Source organism: Theropithecus gelada, chromosome 3 (assembly GCF_003255815.1).
Source record: "Theropithecus gelada isolate Dixy chromosome 3, Tgel_1.0, whole genome shotgun sequence".
In the NCBI taxonomy this organism is placed as follows: domain Eukaryota; kingdom Metazoa; phylum Chordata; class Mammalia; order Primates; family Cercopithecidae; genus Theropithecus; species Theropithecus gelada.
In genome coordinates, this window is record NC_037670.1 from 158,696,413 (window position 1) to 158,719,871 (window position 23,459).

General features: G+C 39.0%; 1 protein-coding gene across 1 annotated transcript in view; it reads left to right on the forward strand.

The window, feature by feature from the left end:
• The window catches only part of LRGUK (leucine rich repeats and guanylate kinase domain containing), a 126,666-nt gene extending 111,555 nt beyond the window's left edge, over nt 1–15,111 (forward strand). Inside the window, exons 17-20 of the mRNA XM_025380184.1 lie at nt 555–643; nt 1,963–2,088; nt 11,213–11,361; nt 14,365–15,111. Coding sequence (XP_025235969.1) covers nt 555–643; nt 1,963–2,088; nt 11,213–11,361; nt 14,365–14,495 — 495 coding nt within the window. The 3' untranslated portion in view covers nt 14,496–15,111. The remainder of the gene's footprint in view (nt 1–554; nt 644–1,962; nt 2,089–11,212; nt 11,362–14,364) is intronic.
• Nucleotides 15,112–23,459: the final 8,348 nt, after the last annotated feature.

The following is a 23,459-nucleotide window of genomic DNA, read 5'->3' on the forward strand; positions in this document are numbered from 1 at the left end:
AGACCATAAACCTTTTGAATATAGAGACTATCTTTTATGTATCTGTATCTCCATTAAATGCTTACTAAACAGTGATAGTGCTATTTGTGAAATAATGACAGAAAGACCCCCCTGCCCCCATCAATTTTTCCTGTTTCAGGATCATAATTAAACTTTGGTGGCTATGTTCATTCAATCAGTTAGCTATTGTATGTGCTGAGATCTGAGAAGACTAAAAAGACCATAATAGTCTGTACCTTTGAGAAGTTTATAATCTTATTAGAAAGATAAAAATGCACACATAAAATGTGAATTAAAATTGCCATATTATTATGTAGATGTCAAATAGAGTTTATAATATTACAGTCTTTATAAAAAGATTTTGGTTTTATTTATAAAATTTGTTCTTTTCTTTTTCCTGAGCGAATATCAATTGTGTTTTATGCCTGTCTTTTTCCCCCTTTTTCTTTCCACATATTGGTCAATCTCTAGTACAAAAGAGAATTATTATAGATGTTTTAATCGTCTGACATTCTTAACATCAATATAATTCTCTAATGATATTTCTTACCTAGGAAAGAGATTCTATACACAGACAGCATGAGGCAGCCCGGCAAGCTCTAATGGGAAGGATACGCCCTGATCACACACTCCTATTTCAAAGGTAGCAATTTATCACATGAGCAACTTTAGATTGATTTCCTAGTGTTCAAATATATCAAATGAATCCTAAATCATGAACATAAGCAGAAACCTCTGCCTAAAATGGACCCAGTGATTCAGCAGTACACCCAGTTCTAGAAGTTGTATTTCCTTTTCATTTGTATACATTATTAAAAGGCACAATATGCTCATAGCTACTAGAAACTGATGATTTTTTGAAGATTGCAAATAATATTTCTTTGCAAGAAGAAGACGGGTGATTAATCTGGAGTTGTGGCTTCACCACCTTTAACTACCATCTATCCTTTCCCTTGTGTGCTTGTTTCGGTTCTTTTTATTGTTTGTAATTTTAAGTTATCTATTGAGAATCTTTAATCAATAGAAATACATTTTTGTTCACTTGTTTGCTGCCATGTCAAAACAGAGTGATTAATTTTCTTGATGTTGGTAGGCTGTCTTTGGATAGTCAGATACAAAACACAGGCTGTGTGATATATGCAAATTTGTATGGGGGGTTTGCGAGAGTGGTGGCCAGGAATGAGACACTGTCTCCCAGAGCAGCTGAAGCTGGGCCTAGGTGACCACTGCCCAGCGGAATGCCAGGCCTGTTCAAACAGTCTGGACAGAGAAACTATGCAATTTTAAATATGAGTTCCAAATGGGTCGTCACAAAGGCAGATAGATGCTTTGAATTTGCCTGCATTTATATGCAACTGGGCTGCTTTGCACATAGCAACTCCAGCAAGTCTGAAGAACAGCAGGGTTTATTCACGAAAAATGGCTAATGATTCTTTTTCTTTCAAATCAGTCCGAGGGAACAGACTTGCATACAGCACATATGAGTAGATGAAAAAGGATATTTTATACTAGAGTGTAGTTGAACGTATAATGATAGAATTTTTAGAAATATTTTACTTGGATACCATTTCAAAGCAGTCGATTATAAATAAAGTTGGAAAACACCTATTTTTAACTTTTGTAGCAGTTGATATATTGCCAACCCTTGCATAACAAATGGACTAGGATTTATAATAGAGTACATATGAATCTCCAGGAAGATAATTTGCCTATATTAGTACTTTAATGGCTATGGAATATTCACAGCAATGAATATTTACTTAACCTTCAAATTAGAATGTAATGATGCCAATGACTTAGACAAGCTCTGATGTGAATGTTTCTGAGTGAATACATTACATTATTCCACATAGATCTCATTGGCATTTGCATTTATCTGGGATATTTAGGTATACATGTGTATACACTTGTAATCATAACAAAATCCTTTGGGTTTTTTTTTTTTTTAATTTCCGATTCCAGGGGTCCAGTACCAGTACCTCTCACCAGTGGTCTACACTATTATACAAATTTAGAAGAACTACGGAAAAGTTTTGATCTTTGTGAAGACTATTTTAAACCTCCATTTGGACCATATCCTGAAAAGAGGTGAGTTGAGGTGTTTCGTTGGATGGAATTGGCTATTTTCTGCTGGTTAGTTAAAATCATGGTACTCATCTCTAGGCTTCAGAGAAATCCTAAAACTGGGAAGCAGGTTCCTAACTCCCACTGTAGAATTTGAAGGGAGTAGACCCTGCCCCTCTATGGAGGGCCCAGACATATAACCTAGGTTCATACCATTGGAAGCTTTTATCTGGGACTTTGAATCTTGAGGGAGTGATACAAAGACAGAGGGGCAGTTAGAGATTATTCAAGTCACCAGTAGCAGAAGAACCGAGATTTCAGAGGAAGAGCACAGACATCCATTGTGGTAAGGCAGGCAATGATGTTCTGCTAATCTCTTCCTGTACTGTGATTCGGCTGTGTTCTTGGCTCCAAGCTTACCTTTGTTCCTGCCTCATTTTAAAGCCTGGTTCTCTAGTTTCCATTAATTTCATAAAGTACCCCATAGCCTTCCAATAATTCCCTTTTTAATATTCGTCTTGGCCAAAGAGTGTCTGTATTTGCAACCAACTATTTTGATTAGTATGACGCTGTATTTCAAAATGTTTACCAATGGAAGTCCAATATATAAAAGGCCATTTCAGGGTCTCAGTGTTCAATATGTCACAGTGTGGCTCAAAAGCTGAACATGTTTAGGCTGAGGGCCCCATACAGACCACAACAGAGCCTCCATCGCTGAGTGTAGTGCTGTGCTTTTGCGAACATTCTACTACATTTTGTTTCTCCTTCAGTTGCTCCTGCCACTGCAACTGACCATCTCGCTGTAGGTCTTGAAAACAAATTTACACAAAGATCTAGCTGGTTGGGTCAATCGCCGTCTACTACAGGGTGCCTCTCTTGGGTAGCGATCTCTAGCCAGGGCCCTCATAGGTTGCTGGCTGGTCTATAGATTGGCTGTCCCTATGCCAGGCACCTATCTTTTAGCCAGTATTCTGTGGTCAGACCAGTGACAGCAAACCAAGTGGAAAACTCTTCAGCAGCAGTCTCTCTGGAGCGTCCAAACGCATGGCAATGTAATGGACATACAATGTGACTGGAAGAAAGCTCACCAAAATGTTAACACTGGCTATTTCTGTAGAATTACCAGTTATTTTATTTTTCTTCTTTATCCTTTTTTTCCTATAATGCCTAAATTATTTGCACAGGGATATACATTTTATTTCTGTATCCTAAAAAACTATTTAAAATCCCTAAGAATTTAATGAAATATTCAATAAATAGAAAGTAAAAATATTTACACCAAAATATTATGTTATTATCTTCTAGTGAATAGATTATGGCCAGTTTTTGTTCTTTTGTTCACCCCCCCACCCCATATTTTCAACAATGAACATTTTTATAATTTTTGAAGCATTAGTATTTCTTTACAAAGTTATTTTAGAAGTCTGTCACAGCAAAGGGATATTTTATGAGGGTGATATATCATAATGAGAATGAAAACTTTTTAAATGAGCAATGCTTTCCTTTATTTCTGAGTTTTATTCTTCTGACACTTGGGGTTTCCTTTCATACATTTGATGATGAAAAATAGCTGTCCCCTCTCAGTGGTCCCCTCTCAGTCTGCACATTTCTCTAGAGATGAGAGACCCTAGCATTATCATTAGTTAATTAGCTTTCTGTAACCATGTTGAAACTGTGATCTCTGAGGATTTGTTTGAGCTCTGAATTGTTAGTCCGGTGAGGTAGGCAGATGGGAATACAGCAAAAAAGAGAAAACAAAGTGGCCTAATGGGCTGCAGTAGGTTTACACATCATCTCTTCCTGTGGTAAAAGGGGTCAGGCCTGTGGCTCAAGTCGGACACTTCACCTGTGGTCATGCATATGTCTTTTAACTCCACCATTTTCTTTCTTCTGACTTTCAATGAGTATTCATTTAATACTTCGATGCAAAGGAAAAACAATTGTTGAAAGACAGAACTTGCTCTGTGATGACTTTTTTGGTGTGTGTCTTAAATGCAGACATATTCTTTCCCAAAACATATGTGTTATGGTTTGAGCTGTCCCCCATACTCCCAATTTCATATGTTGGAGTCCTGACCCCCAGGATCTCAGAATGTGACCTTATTTGGAAATAGGGTCACTGCAGATGTAATTTGTTAAGATGAGGTCATATTGGAGTAGGGTGGGCTCTTAAGCCAATAAGGCTGTCCTTGTGAAAAGGAGAAATTTGGACACAGGCACATGCATAGGGAGAATACCTTGTGATGAAGACTCAGATTGGGGTGATGGGCAGAAGCCAAGGAGCACCAAAGCTTGCCAGCAAACCACCAGAAGTGATGAGAGAGGCCCGGAACAATTCTCCCTCACAGACCCTGGAAGGAATCCACCCTGCTGACACTTTGATTTTGGGCTTTAGGCCTCCATAACTGTGAGACAATCAATTTCCGTTGTTTAAGCCACTCAGTTCATGGTACCTTGTTATGGCAGCCGGAGCAAACTAATACAACCTGTATTAAAAATCCAGTGAAATTTTTCTTGTCAATTCTTTCTGTGTTTCCTTTAACATGCTACATGGTTATATGCTATGTATGTATTTAATTTATATGTTATAAATATAACCTACTATTGTATGCACTATATATCACTTTGGGTTACTGCATTTTTCACTAAAAGGTGGAAGAACATCTTTATGCATCTATCATTTGATAAAAAGCTCTATCCCATAAAACATAAATGCATCTACTGCTGTATTTAGGGGAAAAGACTCAGTCTAGGAATAAATCTAAAGAGAAGATCCCATGCATAGGTTAATAATGACACTTTCCCAATGCAGGAAATAGGGGAGAGATTTGTCCTGTGACTGGAAGAGCCAGACGTTGGCAATATTGGTCTCAGTTTACTCTTCTCTAGAAAGTGCTTCTTGGGCAAGTTCAATTACCCTAGGTGGGAGCAAGAGATTGGGAAACAAGGTCTCCTAGGAGACTTTGCTCCATCTAAAGGGGGCCTAGGCCTGGTGTGGTGGCTCACACCTCTAATCCCAGTACTTTGAGAAGCCAAGGTGGAAGGATTGGATCATTTCAGCCCAGGAGTTCAAGACCAGCCTAGCAACATAGTGAGACCCTGTTTCTACAAAAAAAAAAAAAAAAAAAAAATTAGCTGGGCATGGTGGTGTGTGCCTGTAGTCTCAGCTACTCAGGAGGCTGAGGTGGGAGGATGGCTTCAGCACAAGAGGTCAAAGCTGCAGTGAGCCATGATTGCACCATTGCATTCCAGCCTGGGTGACAGACCCAGTCTCAAATAGATAATTAAATTAAATTAAATTAAAGGGACCTAACATTCTGGTGTAGAATTCCAAAAGCTATTGTCCAACAAAGAGAAGACAGTCCCAAGAACTCAGCCCAAGATGGTAAGACGGACCTCCTCCTTTGAGCAAGCAATTAGACTTCTCTGCCACTTGATAACAAGTAACCGATACTTCTAAGCAGAACCCTTAGGGTGCAGAGAGAATGCCCATCACAGAACATCTCTGTCTGGGAACGTTGGTGCCATGTAGCCCTAGCTGTAGTTGACAGACATCTGAGGTCCGAGTAGTAGGCAGGTGTCTATGCCCAGCAGCATGTGGGCTTTCCAGGAGAGCTGGGTTTGGATTCCCAAGTGCACCAGTGCTGTGGCCTCTGCTTGCCATTCAAACATGATACAGACAAAGTGAGTGGCGCGCATTAGCTGTGTCACCCTCAGTATGCCTATACCACCCCACTCCCTTATCTCCCGGCTCAAGGACAGGCCCAGATGATGGCTAATTGCACTATGTCTTTCAATACTAGAGCCCTGAACTCCTGGGGGCATTTCATTAAGACTGGCTTCTACCCTTTTCATCTCTGCCACAGTCATAATATCATTCTAGTAAATGTAGATGCCTTCATTTAAATGGCAGGCTTTACCTTGTATAGACCCAATTGCATCAGCCTTTCCTGTTGCCAGGTATGAATCTAAGTTAAATGTGGAGTGTGAACAAGTGGAGGTCAACTTGAACTTGATCCTGGAAATGTACTTCTTTGCTGGGATAGGGATCATAATATTGGAACTACAGAAAAGAAAGTATAATCACAGCCACCTGCTAGGTTCTGCAGCGAAAAATTACCTATTAATTTTCAACATTTTAATCAACCTTTGGCCAAATCATGAAAAGACAGAATTGTGAATACAAAGCTTAACATAATCAACATTGACAGTGAAAAGCAGACCTGTAATGACAAAGTTTAGGAGGTAGAGGTGGAGGGTCAATTTTATTATCTGTTGTTAATGAAAGAAGAAATGGAGTTTTAAAATATGATACACGAAGATGCAGATCTGACAGATGGAAGAACTGAGAATAGTGATAGAACTATGTAGGGGGAGTGTTATAAAGTGAGTTAAGTTCTTCTGTATCATAGCAGAAATCGTATCTATTAAAAGATATATTTAAAATTGATGTCAGGGTTGGGTGGTATGGCTCACGCCTGTAATCCCAGCATTTTGGGAGGCCAAGGTAGGCAAATCACTTGAGGTCAGGAATTCAAGACCAGCCTGGACAACATGGCAAAAACCCATCTCTACTAAAAATATAAAAATTAGCCAGATGTGGTGGTGCGCACCTGTAGCCCCAGTTACTGAGGGGGCTGAGGCAGGAGAATCAGTGAAACCCAGGAGGCAGAGGTTGCAGTGAGCCAGGATGGCGCCACTGCACTCCAGCCTGGGTGACAGACAGAGCCTCTCTGTATAATTTTACTTAATTTTAACTATATATAGAGAGCAGGTTTATTAAAATGTTAATGAGAAGTTTTTGGAGATATGAGAAAAAATTTGTCTAGGTCCAAATCAAATTTAAAAGAAAAACAGCAAGCTTTATACAATACAACAAATGGGTTAATATTCAATATGTAAAGAGTTCAGACAAATTGGTAAGAAAAACAGTATGGTCCTCAACAGATAAATGAGCAAAAGATATACATAGGTCACAAAAGGAGTATGGGGAGGAGCTAATGAATAAATATAAAAAATAATGTTTAATCTTGCTTGTGATTAGAAAGCAATTTTAAATAATATGCCACTTTTTGCTTGTTTAATTAGCATAACTTATTTTTAAAAAATTATTTTTTAAATGGTGCAAAGAGAAAGATACTGCTGGAGAGCCCAGATTTCGTTGGGAGATAAAATTTCACAATCTTTTGGGGAGCAATTAGGAAGTTTATAGCAAAATCCTAAATAATGTATTTACTATTGACCTAGTTATCCTGCTGCTGGGAATTGATGCTGTCTTAGACCATTCAGGCTGCTATAATAAAATACCATAGACTGAGTAGCTGATAGACAACAGACATTTATTTCTCCCAGTTCTGGAAGCTGGAAGTTTAAGATCAAGGTGCTGGCGGATTCAGTGTCTGGTCAGGGCCCACTTTCTGGTTTCCAGATGCCATCTTGTGGCATTGTGTAGATGTGTCCTCTACACAATGGAAGGGGTGAGGGAGCTCTCTGGAGTTTTAAATAATCCCACCATGAGGACCCCACCCTCATGACCTAAGCACCTCCTGAAGGCCCCGCCTCCTAATAGCATCACTTTGGGGACGAGAATTTCAACATAGGAATTTGTGGGGATGCAAACATTCAGACCCTAGCAGATACTACTAAATTAACATGTGGAAAATCATCATATACAAAGATATTCATTATGACAGAAAAAATTAGAAAGAACCTGAATGTCCAAAAATAACAGAATGATCAAATAAAGCATGAAGCGTATACTTGATGGGCTGTTATGCAGCAGTTAAAGATCAGGGTTCAGAAAACTGTTGATAACTTAAAATTCACTGAAATTCATTGAAAATGTGCACAATTACATAAAACAAAAAGAGCCAAACTGTAAGAGTGGCTTTCTATGTCTGATTTTCCTTTTTCCTTCTAGTTTTTTGTATTTTCTAAATTGTCTATAATGCATATGATTTAGTTTTATAATGAGAAGCAATTAGTGAACTTTGTTTTTAGGAAATTAATACAGTGGATAAAGATAAGTCAATCTAAAACAACTGAACTGAAGTATGAATGTGTATGGGATATGAGAAGCAGAGTTACAAAGCTAGTGGATCTTGTGTAACACTCAACCACATGCCAGTTTCTGTTCTGGGAATGTGACATATGTTATCTCAACACACACATACACACATACACACACACACACTAATTTATAACTACTACCCGGCGAGAAAAAAATGCTGTCTTTTTCCTCATTTTAAAAATGTGACAACTGAGGCAAGTTAATTAGTCGGTAAAAGGACTTGAAGCTATCAAGTCTCAGAGCTGAGGTCTGAACCAAAGCCAAAAGGCTCGAATCTTTGTGCTAAGCCACTTGGCTACACTGTTTACAAGGCTTAGAACTTAACTGGAGGAAGAAGACATGTATAGAGAAACACCAATGACACAGGCATGTCTGTGATGAATGAAAGACAATTAGTTCAGACATCTTTTTTGTCCTTCATTATTTTCTACCAGAGGTTTCTTTTCTCTCCCCAAACTACCTCTTATTTGCTAAAGCCCCCCAAGATATGCCAGCATCTCCGACAAAGAATTCACATTCTCTGTGGCTTTCTAAAGAAAAATTATTAAACTTTTAAAAATGGGAGGGCCCCATATTTGCATTTCAACTCTATGTCTGAGGGGTTCGCCTACATTTTTACCTGGTTTTTTTTTTTCTTTTCTTTTCTTTTTTTTTTTTTTACATTTCCTGTTAACTAGAAATCTTTCTGTGTGTGCATGGGGGATGAGGGGATCTTTTTATCTGGTCTCAGCATGATTCCTTGCCAAGGTCCTACCAATGGCTGAGGGCGCCCAGTGATGAGACAGCTGGGGAGGTCAAGAGCACAGTCTATAAATACTTCAGTCAGCCACCATTTGGTCCTGGAGTCATTGGCTGGTGAGATCCAGAAACATGGACGGGAACAAGCCCCCTGTGGCCTGTGTCAGAAGAGACACATGTCACTTGGGTTATAGCGCCCTCTTCCCAAGCCCTAGTGGTATAAAACTCCAGGCCTCATGCTTTCCCGCTCCTGCCTTTTCAGTAGTTGATTATCCTATTCCCATCCCCGAACCTTCTCTTTAAAAAGTCTACTTCTGGCTGGGAGCGGTGGTCCATGCCTGTAATTCCAGCACTTTGGGAGGCTGAGGCAGGTGGATCACCTGAGGTCCGGAGTTCGAGAGCAGCCTCACCAACATGGAGAAACCCCATCTCTATTAAAAATACAAAATTAGCCAGGCGTGGTGGTGCATGCCTGTAATCCCAGCTACTTGGGAGGCTGAGGCAGGAGAATCACTTGAAACAGGGAGGCGGAGGTTGCAGTGAACTGAGATGCACCATTGCACTCCAGCCTGGGCAACAAGAGCAAAACTCTGTCTCCAAAAAAAAAAAAAAAGTCTACTCCTTACCTTTTTCCAATTAGTTTTCCAAGCCAGCATCTTTCTATCATTCCTGAAGTTTACTTTGACTGAAGCATTCTGGAACCATTAAGTTGGAGAAGAGAAGTCTCCCAGTGAGGCCCTTCAGATGTCACAATGGTCCCTCTGCTGAGCGCATTCTCCTTCCTCCCCTCCAGTTTCAACCTCCACCCCACCTTCCCCCTTTTCTAGCTAATTGATCCCACATGTCTTAACTAAAATGGCACTTCCTCAAGGAAAGCTGTCCTGGAATGCCTAATATATCATCTTACAGCATCTGCGTTTTCCTTCATATCTCAGTTTTTGTAAAGCATGTGTGTGATTAGATACACCCCCCAGTCTGTAAGCTGGACAGGGCAGGTCCAGATCTCATGTTCACTGCTATATCCCCTGAACCTCCTCAGTGTTAGAATTGTGAATGAGACTTGATAAATGAGTGACAGAAAAGGGTTAAGAGTGTAAACAATCTTTGGGGTCCCAAGGTGGGAGACGGGGACTGCACTGGTGAGGGAGAGGGGAGAGGACCGTGTCCATCTTTCTGTCAGGTGGATTCAAAGCTGTCCCCCTTGCTGGGGGGACTACTAATGGCATGACTTCAATGTTCAGTGAGGAAATTTCACTCAGCAAATTTCTCCTGCCTTCTTGCTTAGGCCTGAAATCTGCCATGAGAGCTGCATTCTTTTAAGACTTTGGCCCTTGTTAAAAGGCAGGATTTATCCAAAACATAATGGCTTAAATATCAACCATTTTCTGTGATCAATTTCAGATTCTCCAATGAGAGCAAATATGGCGGGGATGAGGCACAGTGCATAGAAGTGCCTGTAAACAAGGTTCAGCTGCTTGCCAGGGCTTTGCAGGATGAGCTCCCCTGGTAGAGCTGCCTCCCTGGCAGGGAGAGAAGAAACAGGTGAATCCCAAAGGAGGGGAACCTGGCAGTAGGAAGTGTTTTGGCTCAGAAGCAGGGATTTCAGGCACCCAATCATACCTGAACATTATCCTAAAAGTGGAAACGAGTGTGGGGCATAGTGGCTCACACTTGTAATCCCAGTACTTTGGGAGGCCAAGGCTGGCGGATCACCTGAGGTCAGAAGTTCGAGACCAGCCTGGCCAACATGGCGAAACCCCGTCTCTACTAAAAATACAAGAATTAGCCAGGTAATGGTGCAGCCTGTGGTCCCAGCTACTCGGGAGGCCGAGGCAGGAGAATCACTTGAGCCCAGGAGGTGGACGTTGCAGTCAGCCCAGATCGTGCCACTGCCCTCCAGTCTGGGTGACAGAGTAAGACTCTCTCCAAAAAAAAAAAAAAAAAAGGAGAGGAAATCACAGTCCCCAAAACCTATACCCAATGTGAGGCCACCTAACATGGTTTTGTTTCTCTATCCTTGATATAGCACTGATTCTAAAATCCTGGAGATGAGGATCTGTGCCTTACTCATCTTGTTTTATACTCCAGCACCTATCATGATGTCTTGCCCTTAGTAGATACTCAGCCATGTCTTGTATAATGGATGGGACATTTATGCTAATGTGTACAGTACCTAATATACTTTAAGATATGTCAGCTGCTAGGTAGCACCTGCTATAGACACTGTTGAAAACTGGCTCAACACAAGGTAACCCAGTGAAGTCATAGGCATAGATCGTGTGGCCATTAGTATTGCATAGTTTGCATCTCAAAAAGATCTTTGATTTTTCATTATTTCAGTGGGAAGGATGCCTTGGTTTCCACGAAATGTTCATTGCTTCGGATCTGTCCATGGTCAAAAGAATTGCCTTTCCAGCCTCCAGAGGGGAGCATTTCTTCACACCTAGGATCAGGAACCAGTGACAGTGAGACCGAAGAGACCCTGAAAGGTATGAGTTAGGCCAGGCACCGTGACTCACACGTGTAATCCCAGCACTTTGGGAGGCCAAGGTGGGTGGATCTCCTGACATCAGGAGTTTGAGACCAGCCTGGCCAAAATGGTGAAACCCCGTCCCTACTAAAAGTACAAAAAATAGCCAGGCGTGGTGATGGGTACCTGTAATCCCAGCTACTCGGGAGGCTGAGGCAAGTGAATTGCTTGAACCCAGGAGGTGGAGGCGGAGGTTGCAGTGAGCTGAGATCACACTACTGCACTCCTGGGCAACAAGAGCAAAACTCTGTCTCAAAAAAAAAAAAAAAAAAACCAAAAGGGGGAAAAAATATATGAGTTGTTTCACATATAGTATTATAAATATAAGTCCATATTATATTTATATATGTTTCCCACTGTCTTTTTATTGATCCCGATTTTTGAAAGTTGAATGAGAGTATTGAGTCAGAATCTCCCTGTAAGGTAGAGTGTTATCTTGTTGCCCACTGTTGAGAAAGGTGGGGGATCCACCCACAGTCACTTAGCTACTTTGAGTAGAAGCTGCTGCACTGTCCACCTGGCCACATTATCTGCGCGGGTCTGGGGCCAGGACCACACGCTCTTTGGAAGAGGTTTTGGTGAGTTAGACTCCATTCAGTGAAGGGGAGGAAAGCTTGGAGGCTTTGCGTTGCAGTCCAGTCTTCACTGTGGCAGTTTGGCAGAATGCTGATGACTTTAGGCTCGAAGGATCTGGCCCAGCCCCCCTTCACCTCCTTTTTCTCCTAGATCCAAACACACATGTGAACGTGCATGTCCAGACAGAGGCAGAAGGGACATTGTATTTTTCTCTCTGGGCTCAGTGGCAGCGTTCACAAATAACACTGAGTAAAGACCTTGAACAGGAGGTGAAAATGGGAATGGGAGAGAATGATCTGGGTGTCAATAGCAAAGGTGGGGCTCTGTGAGTAGCCGATAGAGGAAGGAAGTGAACGGGGAGAGCTCTCTAACATTAGCCTTGGTGAGGTAGCTGTTTTCTCAAATGCCCAATTTTCAACAAAAGAGCAAAGGCATACAAAGAAACAGAAAAGTGTGGCCATAGTTTATGGACCCCTGCCTAAATAAAAGGGAAGTGAAGTTACTTTCAAGTAAATTTTATTTGCAGACCCCGTCAACAGTCATCATTCACGACAGTATTTTATAAATGCACAACAATTTCTTTAATAAACTGAAATTTGCTAAGATTTAAAGTCAAATGTGGTTGGGTGCAGTGGCTCATGTCTGTAATCCCAGCACTTTGGGAGGCTGAGGTGGGCAGATCACTTGAGGTCAGGCATTCGAGACCAGCCTGGACAACACGGTGAAAACCTGTCTCTACTAAAAATACAAAAAGTAGCTGAGTGTGGTGGTGCGCACCTGTAATTCCAGCTACTCAGGAGGCTGAGGCAGGAGAATCACTTGAACCTGGTAGGTGGTGGTTGCAGTGAGCCAAGATTGTGCCACTGCACTCCAGGCTGGGTGCCAAACTGAGACTGTCTCAAAAATAAATAAAAATTCAAATGTACTGGTTTGTAAACCTTTATTCCTATTTTTTTAAATGGCAATATTATTTGTCTCCAACACTGTTCTCACTGTGGATGAATCATCTAAGCCTGGATACTCTAAAACTGCTTGCATAAGCAATTCCAGCACCCCGAGATACAATTTAGCTGGTTGTAGGACTTGAACGGATTGAAAAAGGAGGCCTACTCCTCTACTGTCTGCTTTCTTCTCAACATGTTTGCTTTGCTCTTTCCTGTTTAAAAAATATCCCCACGGATAAAAACAAAAACCAGCAAACAGGGAAGGGCTGGACACAGTGGCTCACGCCTGTAATCCCAGCACTTTGGGAGGCCAAGGCAGGAGGATCACCTGAGGGCGGGAGGATCACCTGAGGTCAGGAGTTCAAGACTAGCCTAGCCAACATGGTGAAACCCCATCTCTACCAAAAATACAAAAATTAACCAGGCGTGGTGGTGGCACATGCCTGTAATCCCAGCCACTCAGGAGGCTGAGGCATGAGAATCATTTGAACCTGGGAGATGGAGGTTGCAGTGAGCTGAGATTGCAACACTGCACTCCAGCCTAGGTGACAGAGTGAGACCTGGTCTCAAAAAAATAAAAAAATTTTAAAAAAGGAGGAGTTTTTTTCTTTTCTTTTGCTGATAACAATATCCTCTCAAACAATGTCTTATTTTTTCTTTGACTATATCCTAAAAAGGTCAATGTTCCCTTTGACTTTTCATTCCCTATGGCCAATAGATCCAGTCTTCACAATCTTATCTGTCATTTCCGTTTCTCTCACTCTCTATAGAATCCTCTGCTTTACTTTCTCAATCCCTGCTACTCTGCTTTCTTACCAGTGAGCATTCTGCTATGGCCACCATGCCTCTATCTTTCTTCTCTATCTTCTAAACTCCTCCTGCTTCCCACAGTCCCTGGAGAAACCGAGATCCAGATGTCTTCCTGCTTGGTGAGCAGGCCAATCTTTAGAGGGCGTTAAATGAAGCTTCTATAGGAAGAACTTCACTGCACTGTGTGTGTGTGTGTGTGTGTGTGTGTGCGTGCATGTGTACGATTATGAAAGAATACCTAGTGGAGCATTGTTACAGAGGGCATGAGCAGGTGGAAGAATCGCTAGTGACTGCACACTGTAGTATCCTGCGGTCGTTGGGCAAGTCTATACAACCTAAGGCTTGTTTAGCCATGTACATGCTATAGTCTGACCTCGTCCACTATTGTTCTTCCTTGAATGTCATTTCTTTCTCTTTTTTTTTTTTTTTTGGCCTCAAGTGATCCACTCACCTTGGCCTCCCAAAGTACTGCAATTACAGGTATGAGCCACTGCACCTGGCCTCTTTTATTTCTTATAGTTTGTCATGAATGAATTCTAGAAATTGTTCTAGTGCTTATATCATGCAACACTTACTTTCTTTGTACCAAGAAACCAAGGGATTAACTATCATTTTTTCTGAATGTTTTACAGCAGAGCCTATACAATCATTTTCACGTGAAAAAGAGTCTCACCAACACAGAAAAGACTCGGTCCCAGTCATCAGTCGCCCAGGTTCCAACGTCAAACCCACCCTCCCTCCAATCCCTCAGGGCCACAGGTAGACCAGCACTTGATGTCTGATCCTAACATGGAAAACTTGCTCTGCTGATGTTGAATTCCTTGCCTTACCTGGCCATGGATCCAGCTTTTTCTCAACCCATTACCCACAGAAGAACGTTCTATCTGCCTTAATTCTCTCAATCAGTTTCTTTTGTGATTCTTTGGCTGGTGTCTTTAGATTTTTTAATTAAAAAAATTGTTTCTTAAATAATGTTTAAAGATGTGAGTTTTTTTAAGAATGTGAATTATTCTTAGCTTTTAAAAATATCATTTCTTTTTTTTCTATAGCTATAAATAAATTTTTTCCAGCTGCTACCTGCTTGGAAATATCAGATGGGAAAATCTCCCAAGATCCCTGCACTGCGATATACAGAGTGGCTTTCTGATATATCCAACTGGGATTGTGCTCTTAAAATTTCAACATGTCCATTTACAACATTCCAGTATGCTCTAGAGGATTGATTTATTTTGTTCTGATTATGAAAGGACTGCAGAGTTCCATTTAACTTGTAACCAACATGATATTGACTGCATCTCTCATAAGGAATTAATGTAATTTTTGGGGGGTTCTTGACTTGCTTTAGCAACATGAAACAATAAAGAGTAACAGTTGATTCTTTTAGTTCACCCTTCTTTGACTCTGATTATGGACTGCTTGTGATTAGATATACTTTTAGACAACTTTCATCATCTTTGTGGTTTCACTTCTTGTCTTAAAAAGAAACACCTCCATTGAGCAGTTACAGACAAGGCTGGTATTCAGCTAGTATGTGCCAGTAAGGCTATCCTGATTGTTAAAACTTTGAGATACATTCCTTTGTACTGGTAAATGGTCTCTTCTCTGAGTACTCTGTGCATGATGACTAGTGAAAAGAGAAGCCTCCACATAGTACTATACTCATTGTTAAATATTTTGAGTATCATAATCCTCTAATGACTTTCCTTTTTAAAATATCAAAACCCCTTTTAATAATCCACTTCCCTGTGACAAATTTGGTTGTAACACAATTTGCTGTTGGCTCCTGTCCTCCCCCAGTCCTGCTCTCAAACAGAAGCTGATGAAAGTTCTTTTCTTGGGATTGGTGAGGGTGAAGCCGGAGGACCATGAAGGAGATGACCAGGTTGGGCAGGGAAATTGTAGGCAGCTAAATCCTCTTCGGGTATGAAGGAGAAATCAAGACATTCTGAGATGAAAGAAAACAAAAATAATTTGTTGCCAACAAACCTATCCTAAAAGAATAGTTGAAGGAAATTATTGAAACAGAATGGAAATGATAAAAGAAGGAAACCTGAAAGATCGTGAAGGAAGAAAGAAAAATGGAAAGAGTAAAAATATGGAATACTACGCAGCCATAAAAAGAATGAAAACCTGTCCTTTGTAGCAACATGGATGCAGCCAGAGGCCATTATCCTAAGTGAAATGACTCAGAAACAGAAAATCAAATATCACATCTTCTCACTTACAAGTGGGAGCTAAACAATGGATACACATGGACATAAAGATGGCAACAATAGACACTGGGACTTCAAAAGGGTGGGGAGTGATATGGCTTGGCTGTGTCCCCACTCTAATCTCACCTTGAATTGTAGCTCCCATAATTCCCACGTGTTGTGGGAGGGACCTGGTGGGAGATAATTGAATCATGGGGCACTTTCCACCATACTGTTCCCATGGGTATGAATAATTCTCACGAGAACTGATGGTTTTATAAGGGGTTTCACCTTTTCTTGGCTCTCATTCTCTCTTGCCTGCTGCCATGTAAGGCAATGCCTTTCACCTTCTGCCGTGATTGTGAGGCCTCCCCAGCATGTGGAACTGTGAGTCCATTAAACCTCTTTTTCTTTGTAGATTACCCAGTCTCTGGTATGTCTTTATCAGCAGCATGAAAATGGATTAATAGAGGGAGCAAGGTTTGAAAAACTTCCTATTGGGTACCATGTTCACTATTTGCGTGACGGGTTCACTAGAAGCTCAAACCTCAGCATCATGCAATACGCCAATGTAACGAACCTGCACAAGTACCCCCAAAATCTAGAATTAAAAAAAAATAAAATAAAATACGTTGAACTGAATAAAAACGAAAATATACCATATCAAAATTTGTAGTATGCATCTAAAACAGTGCGGAAAGGGAAATTTATACCACTAAATGCCTACATTAGGCAAGAAAAGTCTTAAATCAATAAGCTCCTATCTCACAAACCAGAACAAAAGCAAAATAAACCCAGATCAAGCAGAAGAAAAGAATAAAAAGCAGACATTAATGAAAGTGGAAAAAACAGTAGAGGAAAATCAATAAAACAGGACTATCTATCTAGTAAAAACAGATGAAGATAACATAGTTTAATACAAATTACCAATAATATAAATGAAATAGGGGATGAAACTACAGACTCTTTGAATATCAAAAAGATAATAAGGAAATACTACAAACAACTCTACATATGTAATTTGACAATTTAGATAAAACAAACTCACTTCTTAAAAAACACAAATTCCCATAACTCACGCTGCATGGCATAGATAATTCAAATAACCCTATAAATATATTAAGGAAATCAAAGAATTAGGTTGAATTAAAGAATTTATAATTGAATTTGAAAAAGAATCTCCAAGCCCAAATGCTTTCACTGAAGAACCAATTGCTAACAGAAGCATTCACACCAATTCTATACAATCTCTTCCAGAAAACAGAAGAGGAAGGAAAACTTCCCAGCTCATTTTGTGAGGCCAATATTACCCTGATACCAAAATCAGACAGACAATATAAAAAAAGAAAACTACAAACCAATATCACTTATATACGCAAAAATTCNTTTTTTTTTTTGAGACAGAGTCTCGCTCTGTCTCCCAGGCTGGAGTGCAGGGGCTCCATTTCGGCTCACTGCAAGCTGTGCCTCCCAGGTTCACACCATTCTCCTGCCTCAGCCTCCCGAGTAGCTGGGACTACAGGCGCCCGCCACTGCACCCGGCTAATTTTTTTGTATTTTTAGTAGAGACGAGGTTTCACCGTGTTAGCCAGGATGGTCTCCATCTCCTGACTTCGTGATCTGCCCGCCTTGGCCTCCCAAAGTGCTGGGATTACAGGTGTGAGCCACTGCGCCCGGCTGCAAAAATTCTTAACAAAATATTAGCCAAAAAAGCCCAGGACTAGACAGATTCACAGCCAAATTCTACCAGTTGTACAAAGAGCTACTACCAATCTTACTGAAACTATTCCAAAAATCAGGAGGAGGGATTCCTTTCTTACTCAGTTCAATGAATTTTTAATTCCCTTTAGACTTCCTTGTAGATCAACGGATTATTTAGAAGTGTGTTGTTTCATTTCCAGATACTTACAGATTTTCCTGTTACCTTTCTGTTGTTAATTTCTAGTTTGATTTCATTGTGGTCAGAGACATACTCTATATGATTTCAATTTTTCTTTTTTTTTTGAGAGAGAGGGTCTCTCTTTGTTGCCCAGGCTAGTGTGCAGTGGTGCCACCATAGCTTGCTGCAGCCTTGACCTCCTGAGCTCAAGCAACCCTCCTGCCTCAGCCTCCCAACTAGCTGGGAATACAGGTGTGTGCCAGTACACCTGGCTAAGTTTCTTTTTTTGTAGAGATGAGGTCTCACCATGTTGTCCAGGTTGGTCTTAAATTCCTGGCCTCAAGTGATCCTCCTGCCTCAGCCTCCCAAAGTGCTAGGATTACAGGTGTGCCCAGCCTCAATTCTTTTAAATTTATTGAAGTTCTTCTGTGGCTCTGGATACATTCCACCCTGGTAAATATTTCATGAGCGAATAAAATTCAGCAATACATAAAAGATGTGTGCACTGTGACCAAGTGGGATTTAATCCAGAGATGCCAGGTTGGTGCGACAGTTGAAACTAACCAGTGAAATCTATCATAATAATTGGCTAAAGAGGAAAAATCAGAATATACAAATTGATGCAGGAAAAGCACTTGACAAAGTCCAACACCCATTCACAATAGAAGTCTAGGAATAGAGGGGACCTTCCTCAACTTGATAAAGAACAGCTACAAAATATCTACAGTTAAAATCATACTTAGTGGTTACAGGCCGAATGGTTTCTCTCTGAGAATAACAAGGCAAAGGTGACTACTTTCATCACTCATTTAACATAGGACCAGAAGTTCAAGCCAGTGCAATAAAGCAGGAAAATGTAATAAAAAGAATACACATTAGAAAGAAAGAAATCCTTATCTGCAGATAATATTATGATCTACAGAGCAAATTCCCAGAAATCTAGAAAAGAAAAACTCTTAGAATGACTAAATGTGTTCATTACGGTCTCAGTTATCAAGATCGATACAAAAAATCAATTGTATTTCTGCATACTAACAATGAGCATTTGGAAACAGAAATTAAACTATACTCACTCAGCAAAATGAAGTTTTTAGATGCAGATCTTTTAAAAATGCACAAGACTTACATCTTACAAGTGAAGAAGAATAATACAATAAAACTCTAAGCCCACAACATACCCACTTTAAAAAACAAAACATTACTAATATATTTAAGGCCCATTTTGTATCCTTTCTAATTATATTTTCCTGATTTCCCACCCTGACATAACCATTATTCTCAGTTTAGTTTTTTATCCTTCCCATGAATTTTTTACACTTTTGGTATATATGTGTCTATTCCTAACAATATATACTGTCATTCTCCATGAGTCAATACTTCATGTTACACTACACGTATTCAGCAATTAACTTTTTTCTCAACATTATGTTTGCAAGAGTAATCCACATAGTTTTTATTATTGTAGTTTCATAATTTTCATTGCTGTATAATATTACACTGTAAGAATATATGGTAATTTATTCACTTTTCTGTTGGTGAACACTAAATTTGTTTCCACATGTTTGTTATTACAAAGGATGCAGCTAAAAACATTCTTGTGTAGGGGTGGAATTGCTGCATTATCGGTATACAAATATTTAACTATCAGGTATTACTATAATGGTTGCTGTAATATGCTCTCAACAACACGTAAGAGAGTGCTCATTTTTTTCACATTTTCCACAAGTGGCATTAATAGTCTTTTGTTTGCTAATCCAATAAATGTTAATGTAATCTCATTGTGGTGTTAGGTTTTTAGTTTGAATTTCTCCAATTGTGAAGTAAAGTTGAACCTTTTAAATAAGCTTATTGGCCACTTATGGTTCTCTTCTGTGAATTGCCTGTTTATGTGTTTTGCCCAATTTTAAATTGAGTTATTATCTTTTTCTTATTGATTTGATGTATTTATATATTCTGGTTAATAATTCTTTGTTAATTATGCATATTACAAGGATCTTTTTCCAGGTAGTGACTTATCTTTTCAACTTTTAAAAAGTTATATTTTAATGAATGAAAGTTTTTTATATGGCCAACTTTGTCAATCTTTTTCTTTTTGATTTGTACTTTTTATATTCCCTATGAGTTTCTTTTTTATCCTATTGTCATAAACTTATGACAGATATATGTCAGATATATCTGACATATATATCTCAGATATTTTTCTAAATTTTTGTTAAGTTTCGCTCTTCCAATTTAGGCCTATATTTTACTTGGAATGAACTTCTGTGTATGATGTGAGATAGGACTGAATTTTTTTTAATTCCAATTGTCCCATTACTCTCCCCTCCTAGTTTGTAAGACCTTCTCTCTCATAGATTGTTTCCATAAATACTTGGATTTATGTTTCAAATTCTATAAACGCCTCACTTGGAGTTGGTTAGAATTACATTTAATTCAAAAATTTGAGGAGGCTTCTCTTTTTTTATGATATTTGCTCTATCTATAAACATTCTCTATTTATGTAGGTTTTCATTAATTTCTTTAATAAAATTGTATACTTTTCTTCATAAAGGACAAATGTATCTTTAGTGAGATTTATTCCTAGATGTGTTTTATCTTGGTTGTCGTAAATTGAATGTTTTTAAAGGTTATATTTTCTCTGTCTGGTGTATAAAATGCAATTCATTTCTACAGATAACCCTGTGTATTAATTCTGACAATGTACTATAGATTATTTCAGGATTTCTATGCAGATAGTATAATAAAAAATAACAATGTTCCCTTTCTTTCCATTCTTGTTATTATTTTCTTTTTTCCTTTCCTTTCTTCTTTACTAAGCTGCACTGGAGACAACCTTCAATACAATGTTGAATAGAAACAATGATAACGAGCATCCTTGTCTCACATCTGAATCTGTCTAATGCTTCACTATTAAGTGTGAGATTTGCTATAGATTTTAGATAGATAAACTTCTTTGGAGAAAGAAGTTTCATTTTCTTCCCGGTTTACTAAGAGTTTTACCATGAATAAGTATTGATAAGAGGGTGTTTTCTTTGTAGGGTACAAAAATTTGCAGTATGTATTAATTCAATCATATTAATTGTATTATTCAAACCATTTATTTCCTTTTTCTTTTTTTCCTACTTATTCATACTGATAGGTCAAAAAACTTCTCACTGTGATAGGGTTTCTGTTCCCTTCTCTTCTTTCCTTTCCCTTCTTATCTCCCTCCCTTCCTTCCTGTATTGCTGGATAGTTGTAGAAAAGTCAGTGGTGTGTAAGAAATGCTTACAGAAGAATCAGGAGTAAATACCACACAAATAAAAAGCGAGGAGGGATAGGAATATTACAATCAGACAAAGGAGAAGTCAAGACAAAAATCATTAAATGATACATAAAACACCTTTTACATTAAGTCAGGTACATCCCATTATTAAGGTATAATAACAGTTATAAGCCTTAATGAGTTGAATAACATGACATCAAAGTATATAAGGCAAAAAGTATGAGAAATGTAAATTACTTTCTATCTGAATGACAGTACTATCATTTATAAAACTAACAGAATTGCTTATTAAGAGTCTTGTGATGATTAAACTAGATAATGCATCTATGGTGAGTATGAATACTTCAGGTCACAAACTTTTAATTTGAAGTGCAAATCCAAAGCAAAAGAATTAATCTTATTCTCAGTCAATTCAGGACAATCTCAATTAATTCACAGTTTCTCCTCTCTTGCATTTTACTTCGGATTTTATCCAATTTCCAGGGACTTGTGGGGTTTCAAGGCATCAGGGAGACATTAGGTTCCTCCCTGAATTCATGAGAAAGTCTTCGGTATTGTCTATTTGCCAGAATGCATGCCTGGCTGTGGCTGCAGCCCCATCATTCTGAGCTCTCGAGGTGTGTCAACAGTCTTCTTCATGGAACTTCGGTTCCCTTCATGAAAGCACATAATAAATCAACTGCTCCCTGTGCCAAGAGTCAGGCTCAGCCCTTCTCTGCCTTGACACACACCTGGTCTTCCCCTGACTAGGGGAAGACATATTGGGATATGGACATATTGAGAACTTGGTGAACCTGATGCCTGGTAGAGCTCTCTATGGTAGAGCCAGGCAGTGGGCATGAATGCCCTTCCTCTCAGAGTCCCACACTCAGATGAGATGTCTATGGTACCGTGGTCCCTGAGGTTATGCCTCCGAAGTAGTTGTTCTCAACGTGGTCTGCATATCAGATTCTTTATAAGCTCCCCAAATACCAAAGCCCACTCTCCAACCCAAGCCAATTCAATAAGAATCTACGGGCAGGGAAGCTCAGGCATTGCATTTTTTTTTAAGTCCCCAGAGTGAGTCCAATATGTAAATAGATTTGAGAACCGCTGCTCCACAAGGTTGAATGGGGGCTTTCTAGAATGATTTTGTCAAATTTTTTAACTTTTGGCCTTCAGCAGTTTATGCGTGATCATATGAACACAGCCTCATTAGCATAAAGTATATTATACTTTTTCAGAATTATTAATTTGTTTGTTGAAAAATATGTTATTTTACTGATTGGGTTTACTATTGTTCATATGCTTATTTTTTGTTAGTATTTCCTTCTTAATTGAACCACGAATTGTTGGCTCATGTCTTTGTTACTTTTTTATTCCGGGATGTTAGTGTTTTCTCTTATATTTTTGTGAAAGTGATTCAACATTAATAATAGTCTATTCAATATTAGCTATGTGGTTCCCGTTTGTTATAAATATCCATCTCAATTTGTTATTGGTCTTCATTTATTTTAAATAGAGAAGTTTTTAGCTCTATATTTTGCTATGTAGTGTTTGTTGTGTATACGCACAAATCCTGCCTTCCATAAGCAGCACAGTCCAATAGAGCTTTCTGTGATGATGGAAAGGTATAGAAATACCTACATTGTCCACTATGGTGGCCACCAGCTCCGTGTAGTTGTTGAGCACTTGAAATGTGACTGGTGTGACTGGGAAACTGAACTTTTCATTTTACTTGTTTTAAATTAATTGAAAGGTAGATAATCACATGTGACTAGTGACTACCACAATGGACAGTGCAATTATAAAGGGTTTATCATTATAGTTTTGTGCTTTATGATCCAACAGTCATTTTGAGAGTTTTCTTCCTTATAAGTTCTAGTTTTGGTGAATTACAATAAAGAAATAAAAGTTTGACTTATATAGTTTATATTTCTAAATTTTATTAATGTTCTTTGTGCCTTATTGTAATGTGCTCAATTTTAGAAAATCAGTGGAATTGAAAAGAAAATCTGTGATATAAACTTTTGCTACATCTACTAATTCAGTTTTACTGATTATGTTATTTAAATTACCTAGATACATCCTCTTATTTTTATCAACTTGTTCTGTAATAGATGGTGTGGGATTTCAGTACCTAATGGTAATTGTGTTTCAGTCTCTTTCTTCTTATATATCAAATAGTTTTTTGCTATATAAATTTTGATGTTATGTTAATCAGCTCATAAATGCACAGGAGTATTATACCATAATTACAGATTTCATCTTGTTTCAATGGAAAGGAGTCCTTTTTGTTTCATTGTTGTATTGAATTGTTTTTGCTTTGAACTTTCCTTTGAAAATAACAGTGCCACCTGTGCTTATTTTTATTTGCCTTCTATACCTATCCTTTCAATCTTATCTTTTCAA